The sequence below is a fragment of the Pinus tabuliformis genome, chromosome 9 (genome assembly GCF_031772625.1).
Source record: "Pinus tabuliformis cultivar Carrire ecotype Pingquan chromosome 9, CPIR1, whole genome shotgun sequence".
Classification (NCBI taxonomy): Eukaryota; Viridiplantae; Streptophyta; class Pinopsida; order Pinales; family Pinaceae; genus Pinus; species Pinus tabuliformis.
This window is the reverse complement of record NC_142307.1, coordinates 488,446,467-488,468,126: the sequence shown is the minus strand read 5'-3', so window position 1 is coordinate 488,468,126 and position 21,660 is coordinate 488,446,467. Positions and strand designations below refer to the sequence as shown.

Genomic DNA, 21,660 nt, shown 5'->3' with positions numbered 1-21,660 from the left:
TTCAAATGACTGACAATTATCCTAGAGCAAAGAGGGTTAACTAGAGGGGGAGAGACTAGGGTCGAATGAGGGTAGCTTAGAATGTGGGGCCACCAACAATAGGGGAGTAGTAGATTTCTCTATGTGATGACAAACAAAAAAGGTGGCCAGAGAATTGACAAGAGAGATGGATTTTGAAAAGAGGGATACCTCGAAGCATAAAACTGTGTTGCCCAATTGTCCCACTTGTAGGTGATGAGTATTAGACCTCGAGCTTCAAACTAGTGCACCATTTTGTAGAGTGCATGTTGAGTCCTCTGATCGCACGTGAGAAGGAGAGATGGTGGCAGTGATTGGGTTGGTATCCCATGTTGGGACCCCCTCCCACAGATTTGGTGAGCAATAGACCATATCATCCTTGATCATGATTGCTAAGTGGCCAAGGAGGACGCTCATGGTTGGCGAGAAGCTTAACTGATGGCAAGGAACTAGTAAGCTTAGTGACAAGTGATGGACAAACCTGCGACCTATGAGAAACTTAGGGTTTCATAACCTTAGACACGCTGCATAGCCTAGCTTCCTTCCTCCTTTATCTCTTTAACCTATAGCAATTCATGGAGGACAATGTTATTATTATACTAGTTTTCGTCATTTTGAGAAAAATTGCAAAGCTAAAATGCGTGATCTATAAAATAAAGATGTTAATACTATTGCCAAAGAAAAAAAAAACATTTGTCTCAAACTTAATAACACATAACGAAGAAAGTAAAACATGATGAATAAGAATAAAATAGATCATGTCAATAAATACTTAATCATGAATTTACTCTCAATTAAAATAAACTTAGCTTTTAAAAAGAAAATACAATAAAAAAAACACTACACTTAAATACATTTTAAATTTTTAAATCTCTACATATTATTTAGTATAAATCACTTTTAATTTATTTAATATTCTCCCAAACTTCCATAGAAATCCAACATACTCAAACTTTACGACCTCATTAAAATAACAATCATGTTATATAGAACTTATTTTTTCTCAAAACTAAAATTTTACAAAGATTAAAGTAAACTTTCCATCCTTTATTAATTTCTTAATTATCAGTATCGATCCATCTTAACTTCGGATCTACTAAATCTCTTTTCACTCTAAAAGGGGTTAGACGCTTGGTAGATCCGGAGTTAAGATGGATCTAGGTTTAGTTTTTCTCAAAACTAAAGTTTGCAAAGATTAAAGTAAACTTTCTATCCTTTATTAATTTCTTAATTATCAACGTAGATCCATCTTAACTTCGGATCTACAAAATCTCTTTTCACTCTTAAAGGAGACGCTTGGTAGATCCGGAGTTAAGATGGAATCTAGGTTGGTTTCATTATATATATATATATATATATATATATATATATATATATATATGTAATTTGACCGAGTCAAAAAATTTACATAACATAACATGATGGGACATTACAACATATCTTTCATACTAGCGCCTCTCAGCACAACCAACCTAGATCCATCTTAACTTCGGATCTTCAACCTAGTATGGAAGAAATGTTGTAATGCCCTGTCTTGTAAACATGTTAAGTGGGTAAAAAAAAAAAAACTCTATGTTAAAATAAAAATAACTTCAAATTAATATAATAAAAATAAAAATTATATGTTATTATTATTATTTTTACTAATTTTTGTTGGGTAGTTAAGGTAAACTTGACTTGGTAAGTTATCGGTGGTTTTTGAGCTCCAGGTTTATGAGACTCATGGTATCGACCCATGGTATTCATGTGGAATATAACCTATTTAAAGGGGGAAATTAAACCAACCTAGATCCATCTTAAATTTGAATCTACTAAGTGCCTAGAGGGATCAAATCTTTTGAGATGCAAACTTTTTTACAATGAAAAGAGTTTTGATCACTCTCGACGCTTGGTAGATCTATATTTAAGATGGATCTAGGCTGGTTGTTCTCCAGTCTTGTATTGAAGTGATGTTGTAATGTCCTGAATTGATATATTATGTAAAAATTTTGACTTGGTCAAATAATATAAAAATAAAATTAATAATTAAAATAAAATTGAGGTTCTCTTGAATTTGATGGTCGAGATCTCAAAGTCACGTATGAGAAAAAATTGCCACCTAAGAGCTGCCGCCTGCTCGGCCTTCGGCTCTGCCCCAGCGCTTTCCAGATCGAGCTCGGATCCGTTGACCAGTTCGCTGATCCCCACCCCTGCGCGCTTCCGCGGTTGAACCAGCTGAGGATCCGTCCGCGCTTCCTTTGCGGCTGTGCCTGTTGAGGATCATGGAGCCTTGATCTGCCAATCAGATCTTGGGCCCATGGAGGTGCTGGGCACCCCCCAGACCCCTTCCTCCCCTCCTCCGTCGGCAAGCTCCCCTGCTGAAGCGTTTAGTCGCCTTCTTGAAGGGTTGCCCAAGAAGAAAAATGCAGAAGCAGCGAGATTCGTCAAGAAACTTGACGATATCCCCGAGATTTCATTACCTCCGGAAACCCCGATCCAGGTTGCTCTGTCTCTGTCTGAGAGGGCCCTCATAGGTCAGTTTACTGGCTTATGGCCTTCTCCCAAGTCGACAGAGAGTTGGGTTAAAAGAAATTGGTTGCCGCTGATCAGCGAAAGTGTGACATCTTATTTCCTGGGTCGAGGATTCTTCCTCTTTGAGTTTACCTCCAAAGAAGATAAGGAGCTGATCTTTCGAAATGGCCCTTACTTTATGGGCCCCCAGGGTCTGTACCTGAACAAATGGACTCCCGACTTTGATCCAGCAGTAGATGTGCCCAAAGCTGTTCCGGTTTGGGTAAGGCTCCCCAATCTCCCGGTTCATTGCTGGAACTGGGACTCCCTGATGCATATTGGAAATGCCCTAGGGAAATTCATAGACCGAGCGAACAGCAAGGATCAATACGACTGCGCAAGGATCTGCGTAGAGGTGGATCTGGAGGAGGGGCTTCCTGAGGCCATCAAACTCAAAGTAGGGAACTGGACACATGTGCAGAAGTTAGACTATGAACAGCTGCCTTTCAAATGCCGGAAATGCCAGGTCTATGGACACTTCGCCAGAAACTGTCCAACGGCCAACGAAGCAGCTCAAGGGAAGGAGGCCGGTTGGAACCAGGTAAAACGATCCAAAACGGCACCTAAGAACCAGAAGCAGGGAGGAGTTACAGGCAAAGACCTTCCGAAGGACCCTGTCCAACAGACCCAGCAGTCCCAGCCCTCGTTCAATCTAGAGAACAGGTTCGGCCCTCTCAGCTCCCAACCAGAGGACTCTCATGAAGAAGCAGCTCAGATGCCAGAGGCCCCAGACAAAGATCCCCAACCACTCAGCGATAAGGACAAGGGAGCTGCAGAAAGCTCAAAAGGTACCCCTGAAGTAGCCGAGGAGGAGGATCAAGAATCAGAAGAATCAGAGGAGGAAGGGGAAATAGGAGTATCCCAATCCTCGGTAAGGAGATCTACAAGAGGACGTAAAACGGATCGGGAGAAAAGAGAACATGAAACGTACAAAGATAAACTCCAGGGCAGCCAACCAACATTGGAGAAGCTGCTAGCAAAAAAACCGAAGATGATAAGAAACCAGCCACAAGGCTCCAAGGGAGCCCATCCAAACAAAGGTAAATAATGAAGATCATCTCCTGGAATTGTAGGGGTATGGGCAGCAAAATAAAAGAAGAAGCGATAAGAAACTTAATAAGAATAGAGGCCCCGGACATACTCCTTCTCCAGGAGACTAAGATGGAGGAATCTGATTTTCTCCAGGTAAGTAAAAAACTATGGAAAAACAGTAATGCTTCAGCTGTCTCAGCCCGAGGAGCTTCTGGAGGGTTGGGTACTCTTTGGAATGAAAACAGATTTTCGCTGGTGGCGGAGGCATCAAACACCCACTGGGCGATGGTAAAGATGCAGCATGTTATTACAAAAGAAATCCTCTGCCTTTTCAATGTTTATGTTCCGGTAAATGCTGGAGAGAAAAAGAGCTGCTGGGACTCCTTAAGGCAGCAAGCAGATCTGATTACTTTAGAAAATGTCATCATAGCAGGCGACCTGAACATCACTTTGCATTCTACCGAAAAGAGAGGGGGCTCCATTGTACGAGATCCGGCAAGGGAATGGGTCGAGGATCTCCTCCAAGACTGGGATCTGCTAGATATCAAGCCCGTCTCAGGTATGTACACTTGGTCCAATAAAAGAATAGGTCCAGGCCATATTGCAGCAAGGCTGGACAGATTCTTGGTGCATAGCTCTTATCTTATGCTTGGTCTAGATGCCAGTATGCATATTCTTCCTTGTAGCATCTCAGATCACAAGCCAATCAAGCTCACCCTCCGAGCCCACGCGGATCTAGGTCCCATTCCCTTCAAGTTTAGCCCATTATGGATCAAGGAACCAAACTTCTTGCAGATTGTGAAAGAAAGCTGGTCTCAACCAGTCACTGGATCCCCATTTTATATCTGGGAAGAAAAACTCAGGAGACTGAAAACAGCCCTGAAGAGCTGGGCCAAAACTATTGCAAACCCAGCATCTGATAGGAAAAATATCCAAAGCCAGCTCGAAGCATTTCAGCTGAACGCAGAAGAGGAGAATATAACCAGAGAGACTTTAGATAAGGAGGCTCATCTTCAGCAATGCTACCATCAAGCTTGCCTGACTGAAGAAGAAACGTGGAGGATTAAATCACGATGCCTCTGGCTAAAGGCAGGAGACAGAAATACATCATTCTTTCATAAGTATGCGGAAGCCAGAAAAGGTTTCAACTCCATCAAAGAAATTAAGGAAGCGGATATCACTCATAAGGACTTTGCAAGTATCAAACAGGCAGCTCATCTCCATTTCAAAGGGTTGTATAGTAAAGACAACAATTCGAATCAGAACTTTAGTTTGTTGGACGGTATCCCCTCCTCAATATCTGTTGATATGAACCATCACTTAGAAAGTAAAGTCACTATGGATGAAGTCAAAAGAGCCCTCTATGCCATGAATCCTGACAAATCCCCTGGCCCTGATGGCTTTTCCGCCTCTTTCCTCCAAACCTGCTGGCACATAGTGGGGAAAGACTTATATAAAATGGTCCTAAAATCGCAGGCTTGCCAGAAACTAGGAGGAAGCACCAATTCTTCCTTCCTAGCTCTCATCCCCAAGGAAAAGGGAGCCAACTCCTTCAACAGGTTTCGGCCCATATCGCTGTGCAACACTGGCTACAAACTGATCACAAAAGTCATTGCTAATAGGTTGAGGTATATTCTTCCTAAAATCATCCCGGAGAACCAAGGAGGCTTCATCCACGGAAGGCACTTAGTAGACAATTTCATTCTTGTCCAAGAGGCAATTCTTTCAAGTCAGCAACGCAAGGAACAAGGTATGGCAATCAAACTAGACCTTGCAAATGCCTTTGATCGAGTTAACCATAGTTTTCTGTTGAATGTGTTGAAAAAATTTGGATTTGGGGAGAGATTCATCAATTGGATCCGAGCCTGCATCTCGGAACCATGGATCGCCCCATTAATCAATGGTAGATCTGCAGGTTTCTTCAAAGCTACAAGAGGGTTAAGACAGGGTTGCCCCATGTCTCCCCTGCTGTTTGTAATCCAAGCTTCAGTGCTCAGCTTTCACCTAAACAATCAAATGCAAGAGCAGGAGATAACAGGGATATCTATAGCAAGGGGGGTCCAAAACATAAATCATGCATTATTTGCAGACGATACCCTGCTGCTTGGGACAGCCTCGATCCACTCGGCCAGAAAATTTAAAGAGGTGCTCGATGAGTACTGCACGGAGTCTGGTAGCAGCCTCAACAAGGGTAAGTGCCACACTTACTGCTGGAACACTTCGCCCTCTTTGATCAGCTCTATCTCCAGATGCCTAGGATTTGCAGCTTCCTCACAATGGACATCGTTTAAGTATCTGGGGCTGCCCGTCTTCCTCAAACGAGCCTACAGTAGGGACTGGATGCCTCAGGTAGAAAAGTTCAAATGTACTCAAACGAGCCTACAGTAGGGACTGGATGCCTCAGGTAGAAAAGTTTAAATGTAAACTCCAGGCATGGGGAGTTAATTGGTTAAATATGGCAGGTAAGACAGTCCTCATCAAGGCTGTCCTTAGCAGTCTTCCGTTATTCCAGTTTGTTGTGCTTCTGGCGCCTAAGGGTATACTCCAGAAAATGGAACAATATATCAGAAATTTCTTTTGGAAAGGGGGTAAACACAATGAGAGAAGATTCCAGCTTGTCAATTGGGAGACTGTCCTCAAGCCTAAGATGGAGGGAGGGCTCAACTTCAAAAAGCTCCTTTACCAGAACATAGCAATGGGAGCTAAACTTCTATGGAGAATAATTGCGCCTAAGCCAGGCTGGGCACAGACAGCTCTCTGGCGAAAATATCTCAAAGGAGCAAGGTTGAGATGCTTAGACGGTCCCCTGCCTCAAGGAAATACGCCCTTCGTCAATCTTTGCTCCAAAGCGGCCCCCTTGATCCAATCAAAAGCCTATTGGATTCCCGGAAACGGCAAAAAAATTAATCTATGGAGGGACCGGATCATGGACCGAGATCCTATCGGAGATAGTCCAAATCTGATCATGGACCGCGATCGTTTGGTGGCTGCAGGGAAGAATAAACTGTGGGACATCTCCACTTGGAATGGTGCGCAGTGGGCGGGCTGGAGCCTGCCGGATCTGCCCTCAGACCTGCACCAAGAACTCGCACACTTCCGCGATCTTCTGAATGGCATTGCACCTGTGCGCATTAACAAGAAGGACAGGCGAGGATGGGGCGTTCACTCTACGGGTTACACAGTCGCCCAAGGATATGCGTGTCTAGACGCAATCCCAAACGCGCCCATCGACCCGGCCCCGTGGAAAGCAGTATGGGGCAACCCCACGCTGCCAAAAATCGATATCTTTTGCTGGTTACTGTGCCACAGGAAAATTTTAACAGAAGACAAGCTCCAGAGGCGTGGTTTCTATGGACCGTCCAGGTGCTCGCTGTGCTATGACTCTGAGGAAAGCGCCACTCACCTGATTCTAAATTGTAAATTCTCAATTCAGGTCTGGAGAGAACTGATGGAGCATTGGAATCCCAAATTCGAGCTTCCAGCGACCATATCAGATCTGTTTGCCACCTGGAAAACTTGCTTTCCCGGACCCCCTCCCAAAAACAAAGGGATCAAAGCGGCCTGGGCATCACTGCTAAAAATTTGCTGCTGGCAGCTATGGCTTGAGCGCAACAGCAGAATCTTCAGGAGTCTCCATCACAACGCCAAGATAGTGGCGATCAAGGTAAAGTCCCAAATAAAAGAATGTCTGGGAGGTCACATAGACGACTCCAACCTCACCCAGTTAGACAAAGATTGGGGGTCCTCCTTGAACCTGAATTTTCAGCAAAATATCAGAAGCTTGGCTCCACCAGAGGAATGGCAAATAAGGGGAAAAGGCAGAGAGGACTTTCAAGACTGGATTCTCAACCAGAGGATGCACTCCCTCTTCTTCGATGGTGCAGCAAAAGGTAATCCGGGCAGCGCTGGAGCAGGGGGAGTAATTAAAAACATAGATGGTGCAGAGATCCTCCATTTTGCCTGGGGATTGGGAATCAACTCCAGCATCCAAGCTGAAGCATTTGCCCTCTTCCAAGGACTCAAATATCTTCAGAATCTGGAAATTAAAGAGGCCAATATCCTGGGGGACTCTGAAGTGATCATCAAACTGATGGTGACTGGCTCCATTCCACGGGATTTAAGACTAGCAAGACTGATCCATAGAATCAGAGGAATGGCAAAGACGTTTCAAAAACTGAAATTCTTTCACGTGCTGAGAGACAACAACAAGGAGGCAGATCTTGAAGCCAATAAAGCTGCTCTGCTTTCGGCCGGAATTTTGAAAAGAGGTGGAGAAGAAGCCTGGGTTCCAATTCCCTAAAGCATTTCAGAAGATGTTTTTTTGCTTAATTTTAAAGCTGTTTGTATGTATATTTAAATTGGGGCAAATAGGAAATAAAAGCGCAATTGCTGAATCCAAATGGAAGTGGACAGCAAGACTAAAAGATTCTCAGAAGGAAGAATCCAACTGGATAGTGCCCATATCTATTGTATTCAGAAGACTGGTATTTAGACCAACCCATTAATACAACTCATAACCATTCCTGTTAAAAAAAAAAAAAATTGAGGTTCTCCAATGGGGGTGAGAAACACGACAATCACACTTATGCGTGGACGATGATGTCAGACACCTGGTTGTTGGTGCAGGGGCCGACCTCCTTGTCCTCTCATGGTGATCTTAGTATGGACAACGTTAATGTTGGGTGTTTGAATTTCCCATCATCCTCATTGGAAGAGGGAGCGGGCAATCATCGAGGGTATATGGTGGGTGGCACACCTTTGTTATGGCATGTGATTTAGTTATTGTGGCGGTTTGTTGGATGATGCTTGAGCTCGGATAACAGTGTGAACCTCTGCGTTTGGCATCCTACTTGGGACTGGAGGCACTTCCACCATCGGTGCCCCCTCCCCAGTGCTAGGGTAAATGGATTGGTTGCTTTCTTTTCTCGCGTGTGGCATCTAGCTTCTTTGAGAGGGATAAGGGTTCAACACATAATAACTGGGTCGACCTGTGAGCTTTGTTGTGGGTGGTTGAGTATTCAAGCTTTTGGCTCTCCTCTATATCTGCAGGGTAGCAGGTTTCCTCTTCTGAACGACTCTCCCCTGGGGTTCTGCATTTGTAAAGGTCTCCCATGGTGGTGGGGTGTCTGCTCTCAGGGTTTCTGGTCAGTGTTATGTCTACGGGGGACTGGGGTCTGCGAGTTGGTGGTTAATTGTTTCACCGTTGGACTAGGTTCTTGGTGTCTAGCAACTTCCCTGGCTAGACTGCTTAACGCTTTTCCGATGTGGTTGGGGAGTTTCCGTGTAGTCATAATTCGGGTGTGGGTTAGTAATTTCTTGCTCATTTTACCTTTTCCTAGTGCCGGTGGCCTTGCTACGATGCGTCTGGAGTCGCACAACACTCCTTCTCTCTTCCTGACTAAGCAAATTTCACCCAGTTGAGGATCTCACTTGTAGGTGGCAATGGTGGCAGAGGCATCTCCAAGCTCTGGACGAGGGGGTCGCACCGCTAACAGAGTGGGACTGACGGCTTCTGGGGCTTGTGTTGATTCGTCGGTTAGTCGTAGGGGGAACACCCTGTGGATTCCGAAGAGGGGTAGGGGGACACGACGAAGGGGCGCAGGCAGTGAGGGGAAAGTGAGACGACCCGGGCGTAGAGCAATGGAGGAACATCATTTTTGTTTGGATAACTCTCAAGATTTGATCCAGTCTATACTAGACCACCTGGAAACCTCTGAGAGAGTGCAATAGGAAGAACATGTAGCGATCATTGCTACGTTGAACAAGATGCATAACTTCCAATTCCATGTTTGGGAACGAGTCGTGGTGGTATGACGTGATCAAAATTTGCTAACAAAGAAGGTGGAAAAGCTGGAGTCATGGATGACACACTTCAAAGAGCATGTACAATTATCCTTCCGCCCTCCTCCTCCAAGGACTGCTCCGTACAATCCTACTTCAGATGATTATGCATGGTTACAGGTGTTTTACTTGTTTCATATGTTTTCTGGTGCTTTTGGCCTCCTAAGTTGTGGATTGTGTCTCTAGTTGTTCTTTTGTTTCTTTATCATATGTTGGTCGCAGTAGTCAACAAACTTGGTTCGAGTGAGACTACCTGCATTTTGAAACTTTGAAACTGACGTACCTTTACTTTTTTGATGAAAGAAGATATATATATATATACAACCAACCTAGGATCTACCAAGCACCTAGATCCATCTTAACTTCAGATCTACCAAGCATCCAGAGGGATCAAATCTCTTGAGGTGCAAACCTCTTTTAAAGTGAAAAGAGATTTGATCCCCCTTGAAGCTTGCTCATCTTTGATGTTGGTGCCTTGATCAAGTCGTAACATATCACAAATGGTTGCTTGCACATTTTCGAGGTTGGTACCTCAATCAGGTTATAGCCTACCAAAGTAGTTGCTTTCACGTCTTGGGGCTGGGTGCCTCCATCACGTCAATGCTTGCAAATCTATGTAATTAATTAAATAAGAAGAAGAAGAAGAAGTTATGGTTTTCTCCCGTAAGGGTTTCTAGGTAAAAAATTGTGTCCTCTTATGTTGATGACTTCTTAATGCTTTGTTGATGTGATGATGGCTTCTTGACACTTTGTTCTATTTATCTATATGTTGCAAATGGTTATGATACATTGCTACATAATTACTTATTAATAAAATGTGTTGAAATGATAAAATTGCCTCCACACTAATTCATCCCCTGTTAGTGTGATATTTGGTCTAACACTAATAGGGCCCATGAATGTTTAAGAAAATAAAGGACTGATCTATTTCCTTTGAGTGGACATCAACCATCATGCCCAAGTTGATAGACCAAGCATTCATAAGTTTAAAAATGGTCTTTTTTCCATCCAATGGTTACACCATTCAAATGACCCAAGGCATTGTTTTCTAATAATTCTCAACCTAGAAAGAGAGCTGATAGGAATTGGGTAATTTTATTTCATGCATCATTATCTCTTGAAGAAATAACTTCGTTGATTTTAGAGTTCGACCACACGACATATAGACAAATTTTGAGAGGTCGACGATTCTCCTATAATTTAAGGAGAGGACCTTCATTTTAAACCTCCCATAGAGGCTGATGCTCTAGGAGACCCAATAATTGATTTTTGTTTGCATAAAGTTGACCCTAGGAAATGTTTGATTTTTGGCCCCTTATTTACTATTTTTTAAATGCGTCTTGAAAAGGCCCCAAACCCCTTATGAAGCCATGGTTAGTAAGTAGAAAATCCTTTGGGGGAGAAGGAGGATGAGGATCCTTGTGCTTCTAGAGGGAGCAAAGGTTATAAGAGTGGATATAAGCAAAGGAGTTGGAGGAGTCTTTGAAGGAATCACAGGGCCAGTGGGGCCTCAAAAGGGAAACAAGGGGACGAGTGTAATGCTAGGTCAAAGGAATAGAAAGTGATGTTAGGGAAAAATGAGTAATTGAGAGAGCTTGATAAGGGTGGTAAGGAAGTCCAAGGGAGGAAGGAAAGCGGGAGTCATTGCAAGGGAGTAAACTAAAGATAAAAAAGATGAGTTTTAAACATAGGAAGAAGGATTTGGAGAGATACAGGAGGGACGCATAACTGAACTACTGATGAGGAGAGTCTGACCTTATAAAGAGTTGATTGTTGTAGCAAGAGCTATGTCGAGACCTAGAGTAAATGAGGGTTATTCTTTGGCAAGGCTTCCCTTGTGATAAGAGGGACCTTTTGAGAGTCTTTATTATATGCTTTCAATGGAGACAAAGCTTGGGATACCATATGATCCTTTCTAGTCCAAAGATTTTGTTTCTTATCTAGTTTGTAGTTCGCTCCCAAACATACATAAAACTAACACTTCTTGCATTTAAAAGGTACCCCCTCATAGTCCAAAGGCCACCAAAATGAGAAACCATTTCTTTAGATACTAATGTGATTCACCATACATTTATCTAGTTTCAAACCAATTAGGATTTTCACCATACTCATATAGCCACTATCTAGAAAAGAAACATTTGCTTCATACTAGAGCCATCAATACTTATTCCCAATTTCTTGGAAAATGTCTCTTGACCTCAAGTGGAGGGGAAGACTAGGGAGATGAACCCATATTGGAACCACATCCAATTTCTCTGTAAGGGTTTGAATTTGACCTTCCATTGTTTAATGAACATGGCTTGAGGACCTCAAAACTAACACCATTGTAGGAGTTTCTAAGCATCAAACTCTAAGGCATGATCCATGCTAGCCAACATTTAACTAGAATGAGGCATTTAGGGGCATAACCTAAAATAAGGGAGACATTCCTTTCTATCTAGCCCTTTCAATTATTCATAGACATCACATGACTTGCCAAATGACCAACTAGTGTGGTTTCCTGCATATATAGAATGCCATTAAATTTCACCTATTAATTGAGAATGACATTAGTCTCCTTTGATAATTAATGTAGGCATTTTCTTTGTACTGAATTGAGCTCGTGACAGGTGGAAATTTTAGGGCATTGTGCGAAGGGAAAAGTTGAGGACTGTCAAGGTTTCTGCTAAACATTTGCAAAGATAGAAAGCTGCCAATAAATATTTCAAATGAATAACAATTAGCCTATAACAAGGAGGGTTAACTAGAGGGGGAGAGACTAGGGTTGAATAAATCTAGCTTAGAATGGGGGCCACCAACAATAGGGGAGTAGTAGACTACTCTATGTGATGACAATAGAAAAGGTGGTCAAAGAATTAATAAGAGAGATGGATTTTGAAAAGAGGAGGGATACCTTAGAGCATAAAATTGTGCTACCCAATTTTCCCACCTGTAGGTGAGGAGTATCTGACCTTGAGCTTCAAATTAGTGCACCATTTTGTAGAGTGGATGTTGAGTCCTTTGATCACATGTGAGAAGGAGAGATGGTGGTGATGGTTGGATTGATGTCCCAGATTGGGATCCCCACCCACAAATTTGGTGAGTAATTGACCATATCATCCTCGATCACGACTGCTAGGTGGCCAAGGAGGACCCTCATGGTTGGCAGGAAGCTTAATCGACGACAATGAATTGGTAAGCTTGGAGACAAGTGATGGAAAACCTTGCGACCTATGAGAAACTTAGGGTTTCATAACTGTAGACAAGCTGCATAACTTAGCTTCCTTCCTCCTTTAACACTCTAATCGATAACAACTCATGGAGGACATTGTTATTGTTATATTAGAATTGGCCATTATGAGAAAAAATATAAAGCTAAAATGAGTGATATATAAAATAAAGATGTCAACACTGTTACCAAAGAAATAAAAAATAAAAACATATTTATCTCAAACTTAATAACACATAATGAAGAAACTAAAACATGATGCATAAGAATACAAAAGATCATGTATATATATATATATATATATATAAAAGACATAGTGGGAAAACCTATCATAATTCAATTGTCAAACCAGCAGTGAGGACAACCATCTCTGGCTGCTAACCACAAATGCAGGCTGACTCATCACCGTTATTCAAGGAAAACCATGCCACTTGGAATAACCCGTTGGTGGTTCGTAAGGGGGCAGGCTTTCACTCCTGCCAGATGCCTCTAGGTCTTGGGCCGTTAACCTGTTTCCTTACATCCGAGGAAGATAAGAACTTAGCCAAGTAGAAACAGTTTTAGGGCATACTCCAAGCCCAATGTCAATATATACCTAATCATAACTTTACTATAAATTAAAAGAAAATACAATAAAAAAACACTACACTTAAATAAATTTTAAATATCTACATATTATTTAATATAAATCACTTTTAATTTATTTAATATTCTCCCAAACTTCCATGGAAATCCAACATACTCAAACTTTACAACCTTACAAAGTCATTAAAATAACAATCATGTTAGATAGAACTTATTTTTTCTCAAAATTAAAATTTTGCAACGATTAAAGTAAACTTTCCATACTTTATTAACCTTAATTATCAAATTAGATTCATTTTAATTTCGGATCTACCAAAGTGCCCAGAGGGATTAAATCTCTTTTCACTCTTAAAAAGGGGTTTGTACCTGGAGAGATTTAATCCCTCTCACTCCTTGGTAGATCTGAAGTTAAGATGGATCTAGGCTAGTTATATATATATATATATATATATATATATAGGAAAACCATGGGCTGTCAAAACCTGGAGCCCCATGGTAAATTAACTATTTTACCTCAAATTTATTTTAATTATTTTTATATTGTTTGACAGTCAAAATGTTTATATAACATAACAAGTTAGGACATTGCAACATCACTTTCATATAAGGTTAAATAACAACCAACCGAGATCCATCTTAAAGCTGCATCTACCAAGTTCCAAGACGGATCAAATCTCTTTTCGCTATCAAAAAAGTTTGCATCTCAAAAGATTTGATCCCTTTAGGGGCTTTGTAGATGGGAATTTAAGATGGATCTAAGCGGGTTTAATTCCCCCCTTTGAGTAGACTATATTCCACATGAATACCATGAGTCTCATAAACCTGGAGCTCCCCTTTGAATATGCTATATTCCACATGAATACCATGAGTCGATTAAACCTAGAGCTCCAAAACAACTGATAACTTGACCAAGTCAAGTTTATCTTAACTACCCAACAAAAAATTGTAATAATAATAATAACAACATATCATTTTTATTTTTATTATATTAATTTGAAGTTATTTTTATTTTTTTGCTATTTTATTTTGACTTACAGGACATTACAACATCCCTTCCCTCTAGGCTTAATAAATTTACTTTAAGTTATAATGAAAATCAAATTATAAAATATTTGTAATTTTTTTCTAATATAATCATTATAAATAATTAATATAAGGAATGATAATAATTAAAAAATATATAAAATTTTAAATAATTATTTGATGATTATTATTAAAATTTATTAAAATCAATATGATTTATTGAATTTTAAAAGATATACTTAAAATTCTTTAGCATTTTATTTTTATATTTCGAAAGTATTAAGAAAAGTGTTTTAAGATCATCATAGTTTTAATGAATTTAAAAGTCAAGAAAATTGGTAATGTGAGGAATATTTTGAAAATTAAATTGAATGTGAATATAAGATAAACAATTTAAAAAAAAATGATTTTCACTTCAATTTTCTTACGATAGACTCATTTTTCTCATGGTGTTTGGGAATTGACCAATGTTGTTTGTTTGTTTTTGTTGTTTGTTTGTTTTTGTTTTTTTGTCAGCATGAAAAAAACTATATTTGTATTAATCAGATGGACCATTTACATCATAGCGACATTCCTTTGCTTGAGTCATCATAAACCTAGAAAATCCTGATTGCTTGTTCAGCCAACCCCAATAAAGAGACCATATACAGTCATGTACATACAATGTGAGAAACCAGATAAGAGCGACATATGGAAATGTAGCAGGTATATAAGAGATTATATAAAACTGTTAAATCCATCACAAATAGCTTTGAGTTGAAACCTTATCAGCCCATATTCATAGTGAAAATTAAGAGGTAACAATATTGCCCTCTGATTACATATAACATACAAAAAAAGCAAAATTGTTATACAAAAAAGTTTATAAACTATTTGTGAAGGCTATCTAGGAAATGTGAACTCCACGACACCTATACTATTATCTTCCATGACTATATCCATCTACACTTCTCCCACAATTCCTTGCAGTCCTTTCTTTGAGAGCTCATCCGCAAGCTGATTATGTTCTCTGCTAGTGTGATTGATTGGCGGCCTCCCTAGCTGTGCCCAAAGACATTCAATTCTCCTTAACCAGCCAAGGAGAGATGATTGTTTGATCTGTGCCTTACCCTTTACATGATCCAGGATAATCTTTGAATCCCCATATATATGGATCTCGGGGATATTGAGAAAATTTGTGAGCCATAAGATGCCCCATAGAGCCATTGCCTCAGCCTTGTTATTTGTTCCCATACCAACATTCCAGTGGACCCTATATTGTAAATCCTTTGATATTTGCAATCCAAAATCCGCAGTCGCAGACATTATTTTGTGCCACACCATCAAAAAAAGCAATCAGGTACACCATGAGAGGGTAGTTGCTCCTTTTTTGTTTTTCTTTTGGAACATTATCTTGTACAGGAAACAATGTATATAATGATATAATCTTTTCATATACCAGTCCGAAATCCTCAGCCATGTTCTCAAATATGGATTTATTTCTCCATTTCCATATAGTCCAGAAGAAAAAGAGTGGAATGGTCCTCCAGGCAGGTTTCTGATTATTCCACCACCCCATACAATCTGCAATGTCAAGAAAATAATTATATGGAAAACCATAATGCATTGCTAATTTTTTCCATACCTGGATCACATGATGACACTTGAGGAACATATGATCATTGTTTTCCCCCTCCTGTTTGCAAATCACACATATGCTTGGCCCATGCCATTGACGCTTTTGCAAGTTCTCCCATGTGAGGTTCTTGTTGTGGTATACTAACCATGAAAACAAGATGATTTTGATAGGGATATGATTTTTCTAGAGGGCAAACAAAATCAGATTCTCCATACACCTGCCACCTCGACCACATAGTGAAGTATATACGTCAGCCACCATAATGTTTCCAGACTTCATTCTTCCTGACCACATCAATTTATCACATGGTTCCTCCCAGCATATACCTAGTGCTTTATATCCTGCAGTAATTTTCTTCCATTCCATAGCCAGATTACCGACCATCCCCAGTTCTTGTGGTGTTTTCCATATGGGGGATCTTTCCTGCCATGAATTAATTAGTTGGTTCTAGAAATATATGCCTTTTCCATATAGAAAAGCAAGTATTGAATTAGATACACAACATTCCCCATCTGCACCTAAAATCTGATCCACCCCAATAATGATAGAGTGCCCCGATCCCATATTCCACACCAAATGTTGTATAAATTTTTTTGAAACCTTTTGCATACTGCGCCAAATTGCCGATCCACTTGATATGCCAATACTGTGCTTGCGGAACCAATATAGAAAGTCCTAGTTTTTCATATATTTTTGTGTGATCACCTTGCTCCATATACCAGACCCAAAGATAGCACACCATAGGGATTTTATCAGCAGCCAAGATCCAAATGATTTTAGATTCAATATACCCCATCCCCCCAATCTTTTTGGGTAGGCAATTGGAGACAATTTGGACAAATAGTATTTATTCTGTCCATTGTTACCAACCCATATAAAATAGGCAATTATGCAATTTATGCAATTAATGATGGCCATGGGGTGTGAAATAAGTGTGCCCAATATACCCCCAGTTTGGTAAGAACAACTTGTGCGAGAACCACGCAGCCACCCAGAGATAAGCAATGGAATTCCCATCCAGAAACTCGTTTGAAAAATTAGTCGACCAACCATTGCCAATCAATGTTTCTATAACAGTTTGGTTTTAAGTGATCATTGAGATACTGCATACCATTCTGCATTGATTCCGCTTCAATACCAAAAAGATTTTTAATATAATCAATGACTTCCATATCACCCATATCATGATATACTATAGATTTGTGTAGATTCATATTCAAGCCAGTAGCATTAGCAAATTTTTTAAATATATGAAAAAGATTCAGCCATGTAAGACGATTCAGCATAGCCATGATGAGCACATCATCAACAAAAAAACCATGAGAAATTTTGATATTGTTCCCCATTACCAGTGCCAGAATTTGTTCTTCATCCACCTCTTTTTTGATCCATAAACTCAAGCCATCCATAGCCAAGATGAACAGGAGAGGAGAGAGGGAGCAGCCCTGTCGCAGTCCACGTCCATCTCTAAAAATTTATTTTTATTTTAACAATGCTTATTTTATCCTTAATATTAATCAAGTTAGAGATATATTTTTAATTTTCGAAATTAAAATTAATCATTTTTTCTTTAAAATATACCAAATCTAACTTATCTATTATATAGAAGAATAATTTATCCAAAATAAAATGTTATCTTAATCTTCATTTTATCTCTAATTCTTTATTACCTTACCATTTCTTTTTAAAATTTAATGTAATATTATTTTTAATATAATGTTTATTATGTAAAATAATTTCTTCCTTTATCCCTTAATTAAAATATCTTTCTTCCATGGCTAATTGAAGTAAGTTAAAAGTTTTGAATAAAATATCTTTCTTCTATGGATAATTGAAGTAAGTTAAAAGTTTAGAATAAAGTTTAAAACAAATTTAGAAAAACTTGTGCTTATACTTAAAATATTTAAAATACTCAAAATTTCAATAAGAAAAATGCTCATTCTAATCTAAGTAAAAAATATTTTAAATAATAAAAAACATTTAAATTAAGCAAAGTCTTTCGATAGATGACTTACGTGTTTCGAACCAATAAGTGTGGTTTATCGTCAAGACCAGATGAAAAGGGAGATCATGACAAAGGCTTAAATAGAAAGCAATGTAGTCATTACTTGAAATAATGTTTCTACATTACTCTCCATTTAAGCGTTTGCCAGAGTCTACCTCTTCATCTGGGGCTGATGATTTCTACTGAAAAATATTTTAAATTTAATTCATTATGGATCACAAAAACTTGAATACATTGACATTTAAATTATTAAATTTGATTTTTAATAAATTTAACTTAGCTATCCCTTCAAATGAGAGATACACATTTGACCAAAGTACAACACACATTTGATGGTGGATATCCAGTGTATATATTGCAATCAATGTTACGAAACCAAGGGCTTATTGATTGTCGATATCAGATCATAAAAACTTATATATTATTTTAATAAGGGAACACCCGTATATCCATTTGCTGTATCTCGTTCTCACTGCAATGCATTCCAGATCAGAGCTCTGCGCTGATTTATAGTTTTGACGGTGCTTTTACCCTGCATCGTAAAGACCAGTTAGCGAGATTTGACCTCGAGACGTCACTTTGGTAGAGGTTTCAGCTACCAGGCTCTTGCATTTCGATGGCGGAGGTGCTGGACATGCCCCCGGAAACCCTAGATCGGCGCAGGGACCGCCCATCTGACCGCAAGGAAAAGGAAAAGCCATCGGAAGAACGGAGTAAGCGGGACAGGGATTCGAGAGAACGAAGAGACGAGAGAGACGACCGGCCACCTCGCAGAGGAGGAGACTATCACGAAAGAACACGGTCACCTGCAATGGGCAGCGGGGGAGGAGGCCCCTCGAGGGATTACAAGCGTCGCCATAGCCCCAGCCCGCCTCCCTACATCCCACGTGATCGTCGCCACTCTCCGCCTTCGAGGCGTTCTCCTCCTTACAAAAGGTCCCGCAGAGATGATGTCTATGACAGTCGCCGCGGCAGCCCCAGGGCAGGCTTTAATCCTGACGATAGAAGGTATTTATTAATTTTTGACCCTTAAAGCTTTTGAATTCTTTATAATATTGGGTTCTAAAATATGTTACAGTGCTTTAGTTGTATTTTCGTTGGAGCCAGTAATGGCAAATTAGGGTTGAGCTTTTTTAGGGTACCTGCTTGTTGATTGTCATTTTCTACTAGAACCTCACCTAAAAGAAAATCCCCAATGCGCTCTAAAGTTAGACTCCAACTTACCATCTGCAAACATATAACGATGAAATCTAGACATTGCAACACCTGTTTGACGCTGGAATTTGTTATGATAGGTTTTTAGTTTTTTTCTTTGCATTTTCAGGTTAGACTTGCATGGATTATTCTGTGAAGCCGATATGACGTTGAATTCCCTACAATTTAGTTGATTTGCTAAATACTGATAAAAAAGTGGTAATCAAACCAAAGAATGAAGGCCCCAAGAAATTGGCTTAATCTTACCATCGGAGGGTCAATTTACTTTGCTTGTTCTCACAGCGGGTAGCGAGACATCCTAGAATCTGATTAGAGCTTTTCCAAGTGCCAGGTTCAACAACTAAATGTTTTGCAGTTGGGTGCTTTTTGGAAATACTGGAAGCACAGATCCTCTTCAGATACGCCGTTTCATCTTGCTAATCCAGTCTATTAATGTTTACCTCCATCTTTCACGTAGTCTACTTTGTCGACTTACAGTTCTGGGCTGCTCTTCAGCTTCCTTGATTTGTTGTTCGCTCTTCAACTTCTCAATTCTTGTCCTCAATGCTTACAATTCTCCATTCACTGCCATTCTTTTGTCTGTTCTCATTATTTCTTCTACTTCTCACTTATGATCCTTCTTTCCTCTTCTCAAAACCTTATTGTCACTCAGTTCACCTCACAGAGCTTCCAACTCTCATCTGATTTGAAATGGCATAGTTGGGGACGCAATGGGCTTAATTCACCGAAACTTCAAACTCAGCAGACGATATACAGCGGTCTGCAACTCAAAGGTTTGAATAGAAACTTGCTGTTAGAACATGAATGGTCATATAAGCACTCAGGGTCTCAGACATATATAAGCACTCAGGGTCTCAGACATCACAAGAACCTGATCATACTGATATAAGGGTAACTGTTTTCTCATTCCAAGTTCCTATTACTCAGCGAAGTACATGTATATAATTCAGTCTTTCACTTTTCTTGGCTCTTAAACTGTTACTGCAACTTTACAACTCAAAAGTACTGGCAATGGATTTACTAACCTGACTTCAAGCTGTCAGAGTCTCAGACATCACAAGAATCTCATCACACTGATATAATGGGAACTGTTTGCTCATTCCAATATCTTATTACTCAGCGAAATACATGTATATAATTTAGTCATTCACTTTAGTGCTCTACGCTTGGCTCTCAAACTCTCACTGCAATTTTACAACTCAAAAGGTATTGACTAACCTGACTTCAATGGCCATAGTCCTAGTTTGTTTTGATTTGTTTTTTGTTTATTTTTTAAATGCATCTAGAGGAATTGGCAACGGGCCAGGCTTGTACCCATGTGACATGGGGTAGATTCCGACTGCTACCACTAAACCTTTAGGTGAACCCATGCACACTCCTTTACGTGGTTCACAAGGCTGATCAGGGGGATTTAAACCTCAAACCACATAATTCACAAAGACGTCATTTCATGATGATCACCAATCAAGCTGCCCCCTTAGGGGCTTAAAATAAAAATTGAAGGACATGAGGGTGGGCTTTGATCGACATGTGTGTGCACAGGTCACGGGATCATTTAATATAATTTATTTGGGTTCAACCACACTTTTGACCACTATTTCAAGGTGCCCCATTGGCTTCAGGTTAGGCCCTCATGGGAATTGAAGCTCGCCCAACCGTGGGAAACTCCTTGCTTTCGACCATTGGATCCAACCCTTTTGGATCTAGCTTCTATGAACTCTGTTTTCCTTTTGCTTCTTTGCGTATTCAACATGGCTCTTTAGCTTCCTCTTTAACTCTTCAGATCCATGGTTGTCGCTTTGATTCCCACTGACTTTTTAGCTTTCTTTGTCACACATTCTTTCTTCCCTGTAACTTATGTTTTGCACTTTTCTTCTTTGTGTCATTCATCTGTGCTGCACTTGCCTAAAATTTTGTTGGACTTCGCCATTTCAGCGCTTCTCCTTTATCAAAAGAGCTTACAAATAATTACAGTACGGAAAGAGACTAACCTAATAAGGCAAAAAAGCAAGTCTAGATTCATTGACCTCACTAATGGATGAACATGCTCTCCCTCTCTCTCTCTTTATATATATATAATAGAACAAAAATATTTACAATGTAAAAATATAAATTACAAAATTCCCTGCCTATACTTGTAGTCAGAACAACACTAGTCACCAAATGCATAGTACCTAAGAATTCTCTACTATTTAGGCTATGTATCAGTAAAACCCAATGCAACCAAAATACAAGCATTAAGGTTTGTTACCCATTTTGGTGATAAAGCGAACGGTTAAGGGAACTTAGGTTTATTAATTTTCTGCCTAGTTGGTACTTCCTTCTACTCTGTGTTTTCTAACTAATAGTAAATTGGTCGTAGTTAATAAGCAAATCTGTAAAGATAAGATAAGATAATTATATTTATGTCCAACTAATGACCATAAAGTAGGTCAAAGGGATTGTTGAGTACACTAATGTATATACAAAGTGGGAGAACCATACGGTATCCTATAAAAGATACAATGCATGAAGTAAATCAACATTTGGTTCTAGCGGAGAAGATCCAGGAACTAATAGGTTTGA

General features: G+C 39.8%; 2 protein-coding genes across 3 annotated transcripts in view; both read left to right on the top strand.

The window, feature by feature from the left end:
• Positions 1 to 2,314: 2,314 nt before the first annotated feature.
• On the top strand, positions 2,315 to 7,900 carry LOC149149341 (uncharacterized). The gene is made up of 4 exons (XM_089442453.1): positions 2,315 to 2,720; positions 2,862 to 3,439; positions 3,754 to 5,791; positions 6,063 to 7,900. Exons 1-4 carry the CDS (start codon positions 2,315 to 2,317, stop codon positions 7,898 to 7,900), a joined length of 4,860 nt encoding a protein of 1,619 aa, XP_089298579.1.
• Positions 7,901 to 18,282: 10,382 nt separating this feature from the next.
• SE (C2H2 zinc-finger protein SERRATE (SE)) overlaps positions 18,283 to 21,660 on the top strand; it is a 41,053-nt gene continuing 37,675 nt past the window's right edge. For both annotated transcript variants that reach the window (XM_089440638.1, XM_089440637.1), the window contains exon 1: positions 18,283 to 18,888. In XM_089440638.1, coding sequence (XP_089296764.1) covers positions 18,497 to 18,888 — 392 coding nt within the window. In that variant the 5' untranslated portion in view covers positions 18,283 to 18,496. The remainder of the gene's footprint in view (positions 18,889 to 21,660) is intronic.

Excerpts from the sequence above, each read along its gene's own strand:
- LOC149149341 (XM_089442453.1), top strand. The coding sequence starts at position 2,315 with ATGGAGGTGCTGGGCACCCCCCAGACCCCTTCCTCCCCTCCTCCGTCG. Across the intron at positions 3,440-3,753 it reads TAGGAGTATCCCAATCCTCG|GTAAGTAAAAAACTATGGAA; the intron begins GTAAGGAGATCT and ends GATTTTCTCCAG. Across the intron at positions 5,792-6,062 it reads TGGTAGCAGCCTCAACAAGG|GTAAGACAGTCCTCATCAAG; the intron begins GTAAGTGCCACA and ends TAAATATGGCAG.